Source organism: Gorilla gorilla, chromosome 3, assembly GCF_029281585.2.
Source record: "Gorilla gorilla gorilla isolate KB3781 chromosome 3, NHGRI_mGorGor1-v2.1_pri, whole genome shotgun sequence".
NCBI lineage: Eukaryota > Metazoa > Chordata > Mammalia > Primates > Hominidae > Gorilla > Gorilla gorilla.
Window position 1 is genome coordinate 21802782 of NC_073227.2, and position 16219 is coordinate 21819000.

At 39.4% G+C, this 16219-nt stretch overlaps 1 protein-coding gene across 7 annotated transcripts in view; it reads right to left on the minus strand.

Moving 5' to 3' along the window:
• The window catches only part of BOD1L1 (biorientation of chromosomes in cell division 1 like 1), a 58566-nt gene that overhangs the window by 21227 nt on the left and 21120 nt on the right, over window positions 1–16219 (minus strand). For all 7 annotated transcript variants that reach the window (XM_004038448.4, XM_055385156.2, XM_055385155.2 and 4 more), the window contains 5 exons: window positions 8881–15022; window positions 7035–7099; window positions 5785–5869; window positions 1866–1909; window positions 327–387 (listed from right to left, as the gene is read on the minus strand). In XM_004038448.4, the coding sequence (XP_004038496.3) occupies window positions 327–387; window positions 1866–1909; window positions 5785–5869; window positions 7035–7099; window positions 8881–15022 (6397 nt within the window). The remainder of the gene's footprint in view (window positions 1–326; window positions 388–1865; window positions 1910–5784; window positions 5870–7034; window positions 7100–8880; window positions 15023–16219) is intronic.

The following is a 16219-nucleotide window of genomic DNA, read 5'->3' on the forward strand; positions in this document are numbered from 1 at the left end:
CAGTTGGGTACTTGCAATCCACAGGGGGCTATTCGTTTTGTATTTATGTTGGATTGAGTCAACTGGGAGATTAATGGCAAAGTTCTAGTAGCTATTTAAAGCAAGACGTCACTTTTAAGCTGTATGGCTTGGAATAAGTCACCTGGCCTAAGACTCGTTCTCCTCAACTATACTCCTGATGCTGTTAACCATCACTTTACTGAATTTTTATGAATTAAATGAGAGAAAGTATGTAAAATAATTAACACAAGGCCTGGTATACAGACCACACTCAATAAATGGTAACTATAATATTAAAACTATAACTATGAAATTCATTAACTTACCTCCTTTGTTATAAGATTCGCTATGAATTTCTTCATTTGTTCTGAAGCCTGAATTTTCAACCTAAATATACAATATAAAAGATATTTATGGATAGTCTCACAAAAAATTTAAAGGCAAAAAGAAAGAAGAGAGAAGGTAATTTACATAACCTGGCTATTTGTACAAATGCCAAAAGGAATTGGGGTACATATTCTTTTTAATTTCACTCAGAAGCTCAAAAGCATGCAGCATCTTCTTTTTGAAAAAGTTTCAGTTTAACAAATTATTGTGCTTATTCTGCCTGTCCTTAAAGCAGCCATGGCAAAAGAGTAAGAATAAATAAGAGAAAAATTTTCTGAATTCCATAAATTTCCCTTCCCATCCAAATCCTGCATGATTTTCTTTCTTCTTTATTTAAAAACTCTATAGGATTCTGTAATAAGATTTCCTATTTGGCAAATCTTATCAATTCTACTGTTTTTCTTTTTTTAAACTGAGGGGAAAGGCTCAGAATATCCTATAATATCCTAAGTCCCAGCTACAGACTTTTGCACAAATTTGGAAAGGACATTTATGCTCGACTGGGGAAAAGACAGCTGCTGGTGGACTCAAGGGACTGAGGTAGGATGGAGAACATGCCAGCTGGCTCGGTAAGCTCCAACCCCATTTAAAGTCTTTTTAACTTTTAAAGTGTATTTTATTAAAAAAAAAATTTTTTTTTTTTAAATAAAAAATTATGCTATGTTGCCCAGGCTGGACCCAAACTCCTGGGCTCAAATGATCCTCCCACCTCAACTTCCTCAGTAGCTGGGACTATAGGCCATGCCACTGTGCCCAGCCATAATCTTTTTAACTCTTGGATGGCAAACTGGAACCACACCAAGTGGTGCTTTTCTCCTTCTTCTTATTCAGCATATGGTGTATGAGTTTCTAGCTACAAAACAGGGTGCTTGATGAGGAAGTACTCTGATCCCGCGGTTCACTGATAGTACCCCAATTTCTCTAGGAGCATTGGAAAGAATGCAGTTGTCTGCACATTTGGAAACATTTTATAAAATGTTCACTCCTGGTACAATACAAGGTTCCTTATAAATACATTAAGACAGAAAGACCAAAAACAAGACTCTTTCAAGAATGAACGGGATTATGAGAGCCACATCTGGGAAAAAATATGTACACATAGCAGTTACAGGTTAGTATCTTTAGAAAAGCTTTCTAAAAACATAAAGTGAAATTTAATTCTCAAACTAAAATCTATTTTGTCTATAGCACCAGGATGATTTAAGACATCAAAATCTAATTTTCAATCCCGTTATAATAATAAACAATAGAAAGTTCAAAGTTCTTTGTCAGTGGGTATAGGTGAACATGGAAAAGAGCTAGTGAAAGCTGCTGTCAGGATGCTGAACTCAAATGAAGAGTACACTACCAAATGCCTCCTGGCTACTACAGAAATACACAGGCAACCCCTTCAGATGGCTCCTCCTCAATAGCTCTCCAAAAAAATAAAATAAAAAAATCCAATAACCACAAAAATCAAAACCATTACAGTGACTTACATTTAGTGATTCATTCACCAACAAAGGCTCCCTCTGGAGTTCAGCTGTTCAAAAATAAAAATGAGATGTAAAGAAACCGAATATTGTTTCTGAAATGCAGAGAAACAAATTTGAAGATTTTTAGGATAGGGAACCTATCCTATGTCACCAAGTGGCTTAGCTGCTTTCATAAATTATAAAAATCTGACCAGTTATTTCCCACAATCAATCCATGTTGTACTACCAGAATATACTACCAGAAAAAGACAACATAAATTAATGTTACCTGCATTTTTTATAATAATGGCAGTGGTATATTACATCACTATGGTGATTTAACTATGTTGGTGATCTGAAGCTTAGAAAAAAAAGTAAAAGACCTTAATGTAGCTGTTAAGCTGCAGTATAACACTGGTTCATTTAAAATAATAGCGTCAAATGAAAAGTTAGATCCTATCCCCTCAAACAGCAATGGTCTGTTTATATTCTTTGGAAACATGAAGTACAAAGTCTACTGTTTCTACTCAACAATGACAGAACACACATTTTTCTTTTAAACAACTTCCTTTTACGTAAGTAGATCTCTTACTGAACTGTACCTAAACACAGTAAAGTTATCTGAAATATAACTGTGGGAACAACGGATTTCAGAACCCAAAAATGTTAGCTTCTTGACAATTAACAAATGAGACGTTAATTATCTGTAGTATAAAACACCCATGCACATTTTAACTAATGTATCTTTCCAAGTTTTGAATAGATTAGTCATCTTCAGGGTTTTAACATGTCAGTATAAATGACTTACCAAGTCTTGGTGTGGTCTTCCAGGACTGGCTGACACTTCTTACGAGTCTTCTGAGACCCTTTCAGATGGTTTTGTGTAAGAAGGTACTCAACTGCTCCCACTCCCCAAACCTCCCCAGATAGTCATGGGTGAGGATTTCTATGCACTATTCACTTAATCTGAATCATTCCACATCTACTGCCCTTCTCTTTGCCTTGTACACCTAATGCATACCTACTCATTATTCAATATTTAGCCTCAAATGAGTAACAAGTACTTATAAAAATTCAAAACGTATACAGGTTGAGCATCCCAAATTCAAAAATGAGAAATCTGAAATGCTCCAAAATCTGAAATTCTTTTGAGTGCCAACATGACTCTCACAGGAAAGGCTCACTGGAACTTTGACTTTGAATTTTTAGATACGGGATGCTCAATGAGGTATAATGCACATATTCCCAAACCCTAAGAAATCTGAAATTCGAAATACTTCTGACCCCAAGCCTTTTGGATTAGGGATACTTAACCTGTATATTCTTTGACCCTCCCTCCCCCAATCCAATTTTATGAAAATACTTGGTAAAACACATGTAGTGATATGCATTATGAAAGTTTGTTGCAGCCCTGTAACAGTAGAAACCCCGAGGCCATTAAAAGACCTAAAATTGGTATTAGGGATGATTATTTAGCTATCAAAACAAAGAAAGTGGATCTGTATATGCTAATAAAGTAATGATGGGTGCCTGCAATACATGGTCGAGTGAAAAAAAATTCTATAACAATATAAATATAATTTTATTGTACTGAAGGTGGTTACTCATAGGGAGTGGGAAACTTTTTATGCATTTCTGTATATCTTACTTTCTATAATTAAAGGAGAGGGGGTGGGGGAAGAGATTGATTGAGCCAACACAAGTCTTCCCTGAGGCCCCACCTCAGGGAAGCTGACTCCCACAGTCAAGTACGTATCTTTATTATAGTACCTTACTTATTTGCACGTTGATTTCAGTGAATGACTTATTTCCATCAGTCATTTCCATGTTGATTTCCCTAGTACTCACAGGTAGCAGACTTGATGTTTGTCAGGGAAATAATTTAAAGAGCCAATCCAACTACAGTAGACATTACAGTTGCCCTCCTGGCACCTTTCCCAAGAGCCCAGACTGTGGTCTGGAATACCATGTGGATCCAGGAACACAGCACCTGACTTAAGTTAACTAGTAAGCTACATTCCTCTGGTCACAGTAATTTGTTTAGGGTGGACACATGTACTTATGCTAAATCAGAATAAGTCTCAGGTTTTTGGCCAGGAATGGTAAGCCAAAGCTAAAAGTAGAGGCTATGAATGAGAAAGCAATGACCCTTATTCAGGGGATAAGGAAGAAGATATAAAACGGAGTTTCTACTAGATGTGTCTTTGGAGCTACCTGCATCCTCTTGGATTATGCTTTACCTGAATTTTTCAGTTTTGTGAGCTAATAAAGTCCCTTTAAGCAAATGCCTATAGAGTTTTTTGTTTTAAGTATTTACAACAAAAATCACCCTGACTGTTTACTCCACCTGACTTGCATGGACATTTTAACATTGTGGAAAAAAATTGAGGACTGGCTTAAATTTGGTCACATACTCTATAGTTCCTAGTACTTAGAAAAAAATATTGTGGGAAACAGAAGAAAATACACAATCATGTTTGCAATACGAATTAGAAATAATTCCTCACTGTCACAGTTCTTCTCATTTCCATTTCCTTAAGCCAGTATGGTCCAGCCTCTCTGGGGAATTCCTGAGGCTTTCCATCAAGGAATCCACAAGGGCCAAACTAACATTATTTGTCTTACAGACTCATGAGTGCTCAATGGAATTTTCCAGAGGCTAAGATGTACCCATAATTATCTGAAAAGGCTACTAAAACCCAACCATTGGCCGAGCGCAGTGGCTTTCAGTGGCTCATGCATGTAATCCCAGCACTTTGGGAGGCCAAGGCGGGCGGATCACGAGGTCAGGAGATCGAGACCATCCTGGCCAATATGGTGAAACCCATCTCTACTAAAAATACAAAAATTAGCTGGGCATGGTGGTGTGTGCCTGTAATCCCAGCTACTCAGGAGGCTGAGGCAGGAGAATAGCTTGAACCAGGGAGTCAGAGGTTGCAGTGAGCCAAGATCACGCCACTGTACACCAACCTGGCAAACAGAGTGAGACTCCATCTCAAACAAAACAAAAAACAAAAACCCAACCGTCTATCTGTAATGTTGGATTTTCTTCATTTACTTTAACCAAAACAATAAATAGCAACAGGACTGAATGTGAAAACAGATATGAGAAACAGCTGTTTTTTATTAAGCCAGACTTAAAGGGATTTGCAAAAATGCAAAACAATGTCACTTTTATCACTTAATTGGGTTTTTTGGAAAATCTAGCCATTTTTCATGAAAAAAGAGTTGTTAACTTATAGTGAGTTAATTATATTGAATTAATAGTGACTTAATATTTACTTTTCTCAATTTTAATTTCTTATTTGGCAAACGTCAACAGGTATAAGCCATATAACAAAATCTCTTTGGGGTCTTCGGTAATTTTTCAGTAATTTTTGGTCCTTGAGACCAAAACGTTTAAGAGCTCCTGCCTTTATCCTTTCTGATATTGAGGCTCTCCCTTAAAATCTGTAGTCCACAGTGAAGAATGTTGCACAGAGAGACTGAGATGAGGTTATATAAGCTGAGAGCAGTATCTGTGCAGCCACTGGGGCAAAAGCCTGAGCAAGAGACAAGAGCAGATGGTGTAAAGTGGGCCCTTATGCTCAGACTAGCCTTTTGGAAGTAAGCTGCAATAGCGTCTGGGGACAGGCAGGGGTATGGAGAAACATTTCTGGGATAGAGCAAGCGTTTGCTCCAAAACAACTTTCGTTTTGCATTATTATTTGGGGGTAATCAGATTTAAACAATTACCCTACATAATGTTGATTGACATTTCATGAGGAAAAGTGTACGTTAAAAATAAAATAGTAAAGAATTCTCCCTAATCTATTTTAAAAAGTGAGAGGCCAATTAATAGAGGCTGTATGTTACTATGCATCAGCTATTGATTTTTAGAAAGGTAAAACCACATGCAAGGCAAAAACAAAAACAATGTGAACAACCATTCTAAGGAGCTCACCTATTCCACTTGGCTTTCCCCCACACAGACTTTCTGGTGGTGCCAGAATTTCACAATTTTTCTCTTCCTCTGAAGGCACATAAGCCTAAAAAATCCAAAGCACCATAAAAATAAGTTAACCGGGGTTTTTACAAGAAGACTAATCTCAAGTGAATTAAACAAAAAAAACCCCAGCATCCTGAAACAATATAAAAGCCTATTTTCAAGAGTACACAAAACTTAAAAATAAATACATCAACCTTTAAAAACAAAGCCAAGTAAAAAATCAATTTAATCTCGTATTTCATCCATCAATGGGTATTCTATTGCTTTAAAGGTAAAACCCCAACTCAGCACACCACACAAGACTCTTCCTGATGAGCTCCCACTCCCTTCCAGGCTTAAGTCTCACCACAGCTCACCATGAACCACTGCAGCGCCTGAGACACTCCACGTGCCCTCCTGTCTCTGAGTCTAGAACACAACATTCTCTTTGCTTGGAAGGCTCTTTTCTTTCTTTTCTGGGAAATTTCCACTCTACTTTCAAAATTCTATTCCAGTGTCCTCCTTGCAAGCCCTCCTGTCTACCTGCCTATTGCTACTATTGGGCAAGCTGTGTTTCCTCTGTAGTGTTCATAACCCCCATGTTCACTGCTGTTTTGTCACATATACTTGGATGGTGCCTTCAGATCAGGCTAGAAAGAGGATATGGAGACTAAACTGTGTAAAGCATCAAAGCCATGCTTAAAAAAAAAAAAAAAAAAGCAGATTTTATTCTAAGCATGATGGGAAGCCACCACAAATTTTAAGCAGAGCAATGACAGGGCCTAAGTTATGTTTCTAATGACTACCTGCAGGACTGTGTGAATCACACTGGAGGAGGGCTGGAGTGAAATAAGCCTAATGGAGAGGCTACTGAAGTAGTGGCTTAGCCTAGGGTGATGACTGTAGAAATAGAAATAGATGGACTCATGTTATATTTTGGAAATGGAACCTGTAAGAAATGGCGATAGATTAAATGTGGGATGACGGAGAAACTGAGGGTGACTCTTGTGTTTCTGGCTTGAGTAAATGGAACTGATGATAGCGCTATTTACTAAGATTACTGAGGTTCTTAGCTTTCCCCCCACAGGATATGGCAATAACAACACTAAATATCATAAGTACAATGAGAACAGGACCTATATACCACATAAGTATATATATGTGTATATGTGATGAAACAGTATTTAATCACTTACAGTTCAGCACAGCTGAATTATAAGCCATACCTCCATTTTCAAGTTGGCTTTCAGTTTCAATCCTCCCAAAACATTCAATGGAGACTCTTCATTGCCTAATAAAATTCAAGCCATTTAGTACAGTTTAAGAATTTGCTTGCAAAATACATCCGGGGTCAAAAAGTAATGGAATGTGGTTATCTGACATGCTGTTGCACCTTCCTTTTCTGGTTTATTTTGCTGTCAGTAGAAAATGATCAAAAGGAATATGTTGTATAAAAAGAATCTGGATGAAAGGCAGGGATTATTTGCTCATTTTGGGTGAGTGAAATTCTTATTTGCACAGTAAGATAACTGCCCAGAAAGAATGACAAAAGTATTATCTGTGGAGACATCTTCATTTCCAAGTATTTTTCTGCAGTGATCTCCATCAAGTTTGTCCTTAAAAATATTCTGAGTCACTAAGGTCTATTCTCAGTAAAGGTGATTTATTAACAGATTCACTTTACTTGCTTCACACTGAACACAGAAAAATTGAACACAAAGTTAAACTGTGAGGTAGACAAAAAGAAAAAATTTTCTCAGGTGGAGAGATTCAGTTCTACTCTGGTCTTGCCTCTTATATCCTTCTGTAGATTGTGTAGAAGCTTCTGTGGAAACCCTTCTTTTTTCACTTCTTCAGGAAAAAAGGAGGAATGAGTAATTGTAGCAATGATTGAGTCATAAAAACTTCTGGAGCATTCAATTTACTCCAGGCTAAATTCAACAGAAACTTGTAAAGTTACTTGTTTCAACCCTTGGAGCATTTCTTAAAGTCTCCTAAGTCTCTATAATGAACAAGACTAAATCTATTAGCCTCAGCTTCCTGAGACTGGGTTAGATGATGGCTAAGGTCTATTTCAGTTAAAAGTCCAGGATGCTACAATTTATATAGCCAGACTGGAAAAGAATTCCTCTGTCCCTTCAAGTCCAGCCCATGAGGACCCTTTGGTTCCTACAGTATCCTGTGCTTAATCCCAGTCTATGCAATTGTCATGCTTTAAAGTGTCACTGTCCACTTTTCTCCTATCTGGACTGATATAAAGTATCTGAAGTTGGACGGTATAAGGCATGACTGAGATAATATCTTTGAAAGTTATTAACTATTTCTAAAAGACCAGCACTGTCCAAAATCTGTCAGCAGGGAAAAATGTTTCTTTTCATTTTCAAATATATTCTAAACTAGAAACTCATTTCACCTGAAAAATAGGCTCAGTTAAAAATAACATGCCATGCTCCTTTGATTCAAAGGAACTAACAGACTGAACAAATAAATACTGCAAACCTATGATCAGATGAGGGTTGGAATCGTGTTTGCCTTTGTATTATCATCCCATCTTATTATCCGCATTTTATACAACAAGAAATGGAGGCTCAGAAACTGATTTTTCCTCTAAAAGTCACCCGAGGACCATGAATGCTATTTAAATTTTCTGACCCTATTTCCTCATTTGTAAAATGAGGGTGGTAAAAAAAAAATATTGCTTTCATTGGGTTGTGGTAGGGTATTCTTCTTTTTGATTGACAAAAAACCTGTAGATCAAAGAGGTTTAGTAGGTTGCAGCAGTCATGTAAATAACATGTGGACTTCCCATGCCTCAGCCTCCTGCTTTTTCTCTCCCCACACATGAGAAATGGGCCAAAGGCTTTAAACTTTTAAACACAAGTAGCTTTTAGAGAAGTTTGACCTTCAAGTTTGATGAGAGTTATTTTGCAACATTATGATATGAGAAAAAAAATTATAGATATTTTATCTTTCTGGAACCAAAACCATCTTTTGGAAGACTGTCCTAAATGCACTCTGTTGTACAATCATCCTTGTAAATGTTAAAATTTGCAATTAGGTACAGATTCTCACCTATGTCACACACATTTTCTTCAGAAGACACAGTAACCATTATGTCTCCTTCCTCAGGGAATGATTTCCTTGTGCTGTTATCATCTCCTGTTTTCTCAGCAGATGCTTGATCAGTCCATTTGCCACTATAATCACTCTTTATAGTCAAGTCCTGCTCACATTTAGGAGCCAACAGAGCTACACTGTAAGTAGCTGGAGGGATCATTGTGTGGGAAGGAGCAATTTTTGATTCTTGGCCAGTAATACATTTGGTGGTACTGGTTTTCAAGTTGTCTTCAGACCCCTGCTGCTCAGCAGGAAGAAAGGAATGCTCAGCCACGGTCCCTTGAACAGGTGGCATGTCATCAGCTTTTATAGCACCGGTGTTTACTGCTGCCAAATAGCGATTACTGACAGAGGGATCCTTAGCCGTCTGCCCAGACGTCTGTTCTGGTCCTCTCAGGTGGGCAGGTGAGTTAGCATTCCCCTCTAAGCCCCTTCCTGCTGAATAACTTGCTGTGCTACTGCCCCCTGCTGTCCCTGTCTCTGGGCTCTTATCTTCTTTCTGAAGGGAGTTCAACAATACATTCTTCTCTGCTGCATTGATGAGGTGTAAAGTGCTCTCTTTCTGTCCTCTTCCTGCAAATGGTCCTATTTCGGGGCACTCCTTGCCATGCTTCTCTTCTTTTTCCGCACAAACAGCAGTTGGATGGCCTTGCCCTGCAGAGGGCTTGTGGACTGATGGCCCGTTGTGCCCCTCCTCGGTGCTCACTGCCAACACGGGACCCGGTTCTTTGCCTCCCCTGACTGGCCCAGGACACCGACAGTTATTCTCAGCAATTAGGCTGGGCATGGGGACCTTGTGCTTGCTCACTTCTGTGGCTGACAGGTCACCATTCCCTTCTGGGTTGTCTGCAGTCAGCTGATTCTCTTCATGTCTGTCAATGCTGGCGGAAATTGGCATACATTCTGCTGTGCTGGTGGAGATGATGGCGGCATCGCTCAAGTCTTCCACTCTTGTGATGGTGAGCCGATCTTCATCCTGGAGGACAGCACCAATCATGACTGCTTCACACCCTTCAGAGGTGCTTGTGGAAATCATGGCGGTGTCACCCATCTCTTCCGCTGGTGTGACTGAGGGGTCGCCTTCCTCTTGAGGGACAGCACTGGACACTGGGCCCTCACAGTCTTCCACCGAGCTCGTAGAGATGATGGCACTCCCGTCTTTTTCTTCCATGACTGTGCCAGCTCGCTCATTTTCACTTTCAACAACTACACCGGAAACAGAAGCCTCACATTCTTCTGCTATGCTAGTGGAAATGAGAGCACATTCATCCTTCTCCTCCTTGCTGGTTGAGGCAAGAGGACTTTCAGCTTCTGGGGGCGCACTGGGCATAGGCCCCTCAAAGTCGGCAGTGCTTATCAAGACTGGACCTGTAGCCCTTTCTTCCACTGCTGCAGCAACCGGCTGAAGACTTTCAGCACACTTGATGGTTGCTGCACTGGAGATAGGCACTTCGAATTCTTCCCCTATGCTTGTGGAAATCATGGCACACTCATCTTTCTCTTCACTTCTGCTGGCAGTGAGTTGGCTGTCATCTCCTGAGACTGCACTGGGCATGGGGGCCTCAAATTCTTCTGTGGTTACTCTGGTACCTTCCATATTTTCTTCAGTTCTCAGAGCATCTGAGTGACCTCCTTCCACATCTGTAATTGCGCTTACCTGAGGGGTGTAATCATTTGTGGTACTGGTGGAAATAATCAAAACTTTGCCTTGATTTTTACTCCCTGCTAAGCTATTCTGGTTGGTAATATCACCACTGGCTGTAGTTGCCATGAGACCATCACATTCTTCATTTTCTACAGAGGTGATGATGTCCTCATCTTCTTTTTCACTTGGTGATGTGTGAGCAGCTTCACATTCTGGGACTTCACCAGATACAAGAACATCGTAACTACCCCCGACCAGGCCAGTGGAAATAGTGGTATCTTCAACTTTTTCGAGCTGACTGTCACTTTGATCAGATGCAGCACTAGTCATAGGACCCTCACAACCTCCTGGAACTGGTGTCACTTCATCCTTTCCTGAGACTGCACTGGTCACACTGCTTTCTACAATCCCTTTTGCACTGGAGCAGATATCTGTGTCTTTACTTTCTTTCTCTGTGCCACTCATGCTGTCAACATTATTTTCATTTGCATTCATGATGGCAGCTCCAGCCTCAGCTTCCACATGCTCTACCACAGTACCAATCTGACTGTCCCCTTCTGCACTTTCACAAATCAATACCCCTTCACTTTCTTCTCCTAACCCTGTACAAGTTGAAGCATGCCCAATTTCATTTCCTCTTCCAGTACTAGTCACAACATCCTCCCCTTCCTCGTCTTCCTCTTTTGCACCTGTGCTAGTCACAATGCCTTCATCATCACAAGGACCAGCAGCAACTAATGGTACATTAGTGCCTTCTTTGGCTACTGTGCTGTCCATCGCACTCTCTCCATTTTCTTCCGATTCAGAACTTATAGCAAAGCCTTCGCTGCTATCTTCTGAACCTGTGCAACTTGCTGGCCCCTCTCCATCTTCTGTTATCCCCGTGCTGGTGACTGCACTCTCACCTTCTGTACCATCATTCACAGAACCATCTCCTTCTTGGCTGGCACTTGTTCCCGGTGGTGCATCATTATCTCCCAGGACAACACCTGCACCTGTAACCATGCGTTCCTCCCGGGGCCCTGCTCCAGTTGCTGAGCAGATCACAAAGTTATCACTTCTGCCTTCTGCTCCTGTACATGTCACAGTGCCCTCTGTTTCTTTTTTGGGACCCATTCTCATCATATTTCCCTGGGAGCCATCCACCTCTTCACTGCTTATAGATCCTGCTCTTATCTCTGTTCCAGCACTTGTAACTGCTCCATCACTTTCAACTTCACTAATAAAAGCAATAGTTCCTTCAACTATTTCTGAGTCTCTACTTAAAGAACCATCACATTTTTCTTCAGAGCCTGCACTGGTTACAGCATCATCCTTTTCCTCTGTCACAACGCTATTTACATTGGCTTCGATTTTAACTGCATGCACAGCCAGTAGGTCTGCTGCTCTGTCCTCAGATTCAGCCACAGCACACTCCCCACTTTCCCCTTCCTTAGTGCTTGTGAGGAAGGTTTCACTTTCAGCAAATCCCTCTGTGACAACAGCCCCACCTTCTTCAGCTGCAGCAAAAACAGTGCATTCACTGGCTTCTGCACCAACATGAAGAGGATTATTTCTGGAATGTGTTCCTATTATGAGGCCTTCGTCTGCCTCAATGCTGGTGCAAGGCAAAGCCACCTCACTTTCTCTTGTTTCTGAAGAAGTGGTTGTGGCAGGCCCAGCCTTCACTGGACTTAAGGTGACATCTTTGTCCTTCCCTTCAGTACTAGTGGCAACAGAAGTCTTTTCTGCTCTCCCAGGCCCAGTTGCCACATCCTCAGTTTGTCCGTTCCTTTGGTGTAAAACAGAGGGTGCAGAGCCACTTCCAGCACTGGTGTCTACCTCACTGTTTTCATTCCTTCTTTCAACATCAATTGATATGTCTTTTACTTTACCTGGGCCTCTTTTATGCTTAAGTTTGACAGTTTCAGCATATTTTTCTGTATTCAGGCCTACAACATGATCAACAGCAATGCCATCCTTCTTGCCATTCTCTACTGTTGCTTTAATTGTCTGCTTTAAATTGGGCTCTGCATTTAAGTCATTTTCTTTCTTGGCCATGTCCACTAAGCCACCTTCTTTGGTAATATTCTCATTTTCCACAATCATGCCCGTTAACTTGCTTCCAAAAGGCATGATCACCTTTCCTTGTTTACCATCCAATAAAGTAGCCTGGTGACCTTCTGGAATGTGTCTTTTGCTAGTGATGCTTGCTTTTGCTGGTGTATTTACTACTGTGAAACCTTCACCACCTTCTTTGCTGTCACTTGTCTTAAGGACTTCTGATTCCCTAACAGTCAGACTTTGGTTAGGGAGAGCAGAGTGATCCGCAGGGGAGGTGCTGGCTGTGCTACCTTCCAAAACAGTTCTTTTGTCAAACAGAGGAATTACATCTGGATCATACGATTCCCTCAGAGGCACAACAGTCACTGAACTTAAGAATGGTGAGGAGTCTAAATTTGTGGAATGTTCAAGAGCGGCATCTCCTTGAGCAACATGTTCTTCAGCAGCTGTGTTTTTCAAATTCTTCTGTACCCTATCATTTTCTGATGGGGCACTCAGTAACATTCTATGAACAGTTTCAGAATCTATATTCACTTCAGTAGTTCCTCTATGAATGGGTTCTTTCTCCCCAGGGTTCATTTTGGACACAGCACTTTGGATATGCATTTTCTTGGTCAAGGTGCTTCTATGATCGGCATGCTTTTCAGAATTACTATTAACTCCTGTTTCACGGCCTGGCTTATAAGCTGGAGCTGTTGCTTTTGAATCTGCTGTGCAAGTTCTCAATTCATCCTTTTGAACTGTGGCAGAAGTTTTTTGTTTCATATTTTCAGAGTCAATGTCTTGCTGAGAATTATTATTGCGGTTGTCTTGGGTTTTAGATACTTCTAACACATTTTCAACACCTGGCTCAGAATCAATTTCCATTGGCTCTTGTTCAGGGATCAATGTCATATCACCACTCTTTTTTGGTCTCTGAAGGGAGGAACCGCTGGGAGCGCTCAAAGTGTTTGCTGCTAATTTTTCTTCTCCTTTGGCCATTTCTTGTGACAAGCTTCCTCTCCGATTTTCGCACAACCTTCTACTTAATTTCTTTTCCATGAGTGAACTATTACCTCTGGCCTTTTCATGACTACTGTCAACTTCTTTACCATCCTTGTCATCTGATTTATTTTCGTCCTTCTTTTTTATGTCTTTACTACTATGCTTTAAGCTTCTGCTTTTGTGGCCATCTGACAACTTTCTCTCAAGCCTGGTGGAAGTGGAGTCTTTATCACTCTTATATTTCTCCTTTGCTAATGGTAACTTGGCTCTATGACTAGAATCCTTCTGTGTACTATGTGCTGAAGAAGAAGCAGTCTCTAATACAGGTTCAACACCAGTTTCTTCAAAAGGTTTGTCTTCAACTTTAGACTTACGCTGTTTTTCTGAGTCATTTTCTTCTGTGTTCTTCTCCTTGTCTGGTTTTGGAGTGGTTGCCTGTTTTGTGGCACCTTCTTGTAATTCTGTTTCTACAGCTTTTACCTGTTTGCCTTGAGTTTTTGATTTAGACTTCAACACAAGTTTCTCTTCTAACAAGCTCTTTGTTCGTCGTTTCTCCTTGTAAACAACCTCTTCTGGTTTCAAATTACTATCCATGTTAGTGGAGTCCGTATCACACTTATCTTCCGAATAACTTTCACTTCTTCTCTGTAATGTGATACCATGTTGCTTGGAACCCAGAGAATCTTTCTGAATTTTAGAATCACTTGACCTTCTTGATTTGTGCTCTGCCTTAGTTTTTTCAACTGACAAGCGTCTCTCTTTTTTGTTGTTTTCTTTACGAACATTCTCATCTGTTTTTATAATATATTCAGAAACTGGCTTTCCATCTTTGCCTAATACTGATAATTTCCTTTCATTCCTATGTTTACTTTTTCGTTCGGTTTTATCATCTGAAGAAAGCTTTGTTTGTTGACTTTGCTTTTGAATATTTTCCTCTACTTTTAAACCTTTCTCAGAAGAGTGAAGCTCAGTCTCATCACCTGTTTTATGCATACAATCACCTTTATATTTATGTTTCACAGACAATTTGTCTTCCGATGGAGTTTTCTCTCTTTCAGGCTTCTCCTTGGAGGATTTCACCTCTTTCTTAAGTAGGCTTTTCAAATGTGGTGTTTCAGAATCATCTTTCTTTAGATGCTTTTCGTTTTTAAGCGTGCTTTTCTGTTTCTGGGGCTCTTCGGTGCAAATTTCTGAGCGTTCTACTTGCCTTTTTACATCTCTTGTGTCAGTCTCTTCCTGTACCCCCTCCATGATAACAGGGGTAGATGTCCGTCTTTTATGTTCTCTTTCTATTTTGGATTCATTTTTGTTTTCATCAACTACATGCAAAGACTCTGAAAGTCTCCGGGCAGGTTTACTTGGTTCACTTTTTGCATGAACATGCTTCAGCTCCTTTGAAGAAGAAATTTTTTCCTTTTCACAATGCTGAAAGAAAACAAAGGTTAAAATATGAGAAATACCAAAATCAATTTTTAGATTAAAACATAACATTTGGGTGGACTTAATATGTTGAGTGCTGCCACATATGTAACATCTTACTTAATTCTTACAAACAGCCTGTGTAGGTGTCAAAAACTCACCTGATTTTAAAAAATAGGTATTATTAACTTGATTTTAAGAAGCTAAATTCTTCAAAGAACTAACAGGAGTTTGCAACAACCATATTTTACAATAAAAAAACTAATTCTAAACAATATGAACACAATTTTATGAGATTATTTCTCATAGAGATTTATCACAAAATAAAGTTAAATACTTAAAAATATGCCATTAAAACATCAGGAAATTGTAGCTCAGCATGATTCTATAACTTGACACTCAGACCACAAGTAGGTGTGTTAGAAATGAGTTTAGATTATTTCATTCCGAGTCTAGTACTCCTTCCAGTATATCACAGGCACTGATTTGTCTATGAATTCTTCAATTCTGAATCACTAGAGCTCACTAATGCCCAGTACTCAGTAGTAAATGAGCTGAATAAATGACAGTCAAATGTCCTTTTCAGTCAAAAACATAATACATGAAGGCAATTTAAAATTGAAATATACTGAAATATAGATTTCCTATATTTTAATTTAAAAAGCTGAATTATGTATGGAAACCTCATGAATTTAGGCTACTTGTACAACATTCTACACATGAAGCTTCAAATGTACACAATAACTCACAGTAACCATATCATATATAACACGTATATGTTTATGTATTGAAAAAAAGATACGGAGAGACAAGAGCATCTAAACCTTCCTTCTGGCCCTGTGGTTTGGCACTAAGTAGGCGATTAATATTAATGAGTGGATGTTGACTAAATCCACTTCAATAATACTCACTGACTACTAGCTATAATTATTCTTATGCAAATAATGGGCCAAAGTTCAGACGGACCTTTGTGCCTCTAGGTCAGTTTAACACTTCATCTCCTTAAATGTCAACACAAAGATTAATGTACTTCTACTAATAACAGGGTCCAGGACATAACAAGACCTTATTAAATAGCTTAAAATAAAATTCCTCAAAGAACTAACAGGAGTTTGCATCAACTTCACAATAAAAAACTAATTCTAAGCAATGTAAATACTATTTTATGAGATAATTTCTTATAGAGAATTATCATAAAAGAAA